At 37.3% G+C, this 2,500-nt stretch overlaps 1 protein-coding gene across 6 annotated transcripts in view; it reads left to right on the top strand.

Moving 5' to 3' along the window:
- The window catches only part of LOC138033559 (uncharacterized), an 18,883-nt gene that overhangs the window by 2,779 nt on the left and 13,604 nt on the right, over window positions 1-2,500 (top strand). For all 6 annotated transcript variants that reach the window (XM_068881642.1, XM_068881565.1, XM_068881497.1 and 3 more), the window contains 5 exons: window positions 147-209; window positions 970-1,059; window positions 1,137-1,196; window positions 1,648-1,728; window positions 1,914-1,970. In XM_068881642.1, the coding sequence (XP_068737743.1) occupies window positions 147-209; window positions 970-1,059; window positions 1,137-1,196; window positions 1,648-1,728; window positions 1,914-1,970 (351 nt within the window). The remainder of the gene's footprint in view (window positions 1-146; window positions 210-969; window positions 1,060-1,136; window positions 1,197-1,647; window positions 1,729-1,913; window positions 1,971-2,500) is intronic.

Genomic DNA, 2,500 nt, shown 5'->3' with positions numbered 1-2,500 from the left:
TAGAGTTATTACAACTGCCCCTGCTCGCCAAGTGAAGAACTCTCTATTGATATGATGAAAGATCCGAAAAATTAGCAGCAGTTAACTAGTTATCGGAAGTGAAGTTGAGGTTGAATTTATCGAATGAATTTTTTTTTTTTACACAGGTTCTACGCAGAATGGAAATGGCGACGCTTCGAGGACAATCCATGTAACTTCCGGCTCACAAGGTAAGCAAATCCGAATCTCAACAATCTAAATTCTTCGTATAATACGCCGATTAAATCAAAATTGGTCGCGTTTATTAGTATAACTTGTAGGATACCTTTCTTCTTTATACGTGTACCTCTGGAAATAACCGAGAATACTAGGAAATAAGCTCATAATTGTTCATCTGAATATTCTAAGCGTCCAGAAACTTTGGAGGAAATGTGTGGAAGTAGTTTGTTGTCTGAAATTCATTAGTCGTCGGTTGAAACCATAGAGCAAGCCTCGTTTTGTGCAATAGAACTTGGCTATTTAGGTCATATGCGACCTCTGGTGCGTTACGAAATTTTTAACAGCTTTTGAAATCGCTGATGAAGACGAAGGGACCAAAACTCTAGACTGCGAAAATTATGGCAGTTTTAAAAAACATCATTTCCGAAAAGTTAATGGCAACTTCATTACTTAAGCGAGGTGTGGACCGCCTATTACAACAATCACTTTACCTCTCGAGGTTCTTACAAAACAATATGGAGACAGTTGCAAGGTCATGAGGGATTTGGACGGAGAGGGGGTCACCCGTCCCATGTTATACTGTCTCTTTATTGGTCCAAAGCCCTCTGGTCGTGTTAACAAAACAATGCAATTTATTTTTCTCATTCATGTCAATGAGGCATCTAAAGGATTTTCGCAACGCAGACCAAGTTAATTAAGACCACACTAGTGGGTATTGGACCCAAAACCTTTTTGATAGATTGCTAAAAATGCAGATCTCTTGTGTTCTAGGCAACTCACTGTCTGCTGACAGCAGTAGCAGTAGTAGTGAAGAATCCAGTGCAGAAGAATTAAGTGATGACGATAGTGTGCACATTGTTGGTCTATTGTATACACTCTGAATTAAAATACATCATCAAATACTGTTGGGATTATATCGTCTATGCTTCAACTTTCAGATTTAATAAGTGATGATCCTACAACATCTAACGTGGATCTGAGAGCTATTGACCAAGCAGGCAAGTTAAAGCATGGATCAGCAAATAATTTTATATGGGTTGTTGGAAGGGCTGGTTGGGGGGTTTTTGATTCACTACAGTCAACCCACGTTTTTAAGTTAGATGATATTCAAGAATTTTGAGATTTCTGTCCCTTTATTAATTAGTGCACTGATTGATGAGAGACAAAGTGTCAGAATGAAATCTACATTACAGTTCTGTTTGCATGTTACATGTTCAAAAGTGTAATTTTCCCAATTATTTTGTCTAAGATTTTGGTCTAAGTTGAAGAAATTGACCTAAAGTAACAGATATGGATGTTAAGCAAGATAATGATTAATAATAAGTAGGGGTAAAGTTCATGTATGTATAGTATCAATATAACATGTTTGGAGGCTGTACTGCGCATGCGTGCAATGATGCACGCTCTTATCCAAGCTCTTACTTCTGTTCTTACTTCTATTCCTTCCAGGTGAGAATATTCATGATGATGATGATGATATGGGTTCACCAATATTTTCTTCAACTCATGTTGCTACAAATCATATCTCAGGTAAGTTATACACAGTCAGTCATCAAGATAGTGCACATCATTTCTTGTGGTTGTGGGAGTTTGCAAAAAAAGAACTTTGTCAACATCTCACCATGTTCAACTGGTCAATAATTTATGACATGTGTATATTGATAAAGCTTGGTTCAATTAATTAATATTTGGGTTGCCTCTCTATTCTCTTTCAGTCACTCAGCTTCCCTCATCATCTAAGAAAGGAGAACATTTTGTACAAAATTTATATGGTAAGATAATTAGCTGGTACATGACTTGTATTTCCAGTGTATGATTTTCTCTTGATTATTTTGTTGAGTTTTATTTTACAGGCCCGTAGCAGGGGGAGGGGCAGGTGGGGCTCGAGCCCCCCCCCCCCCCACGAGCTCCCTCAGAAATTTTCAGACTTGAATTGAATTCTGCTACAAAAGTGGAATTTTTTTTACTAAAATGGACAGCTGTCAATGGAAGCTAAAGTTTCAAAGTATTGTCGATCATAGTAAGATTATGTACTGTTGTTCTTCTGTGCAATTTGGAATTGTGTAAACAAACGAAATCGTATTTTTGCTCTGCCAAAAACAACCAACAGCTTTAAAATATCTGCTTATTAAGCATGAAAATAGTCAGAAGCAAAATGGATCGAAATGCACCAATGACAGAACTTTATTGGTTTTTTTAAGAAGTCCGCCAGTGTAAAATATACTACTGTACTAGAGTAAGACTTAGGTTTTTGCGCGTTTATATTGAAAGTTTCACAATGTCTTCGCAAGAGCCGCCGAAA

Source organism: Montipora capricornis, chromosome 1, assembly GCF_036669925.1.
Source record: "Montipora capricornis isolate CH-2021 chromosome 1, ASM3666992v2, whole genome shotgun sequence".
NCBI lineage: Eukaryota > Metazoa > Cnidaria > Anthozoa > Scleractinia > Acroporidae > Montipora > Montipora capricornis.
Note: the sequence above shows the minus strand (reverse complement) of the source record. Positions and strands in the feature narration are given on the sequence as shown.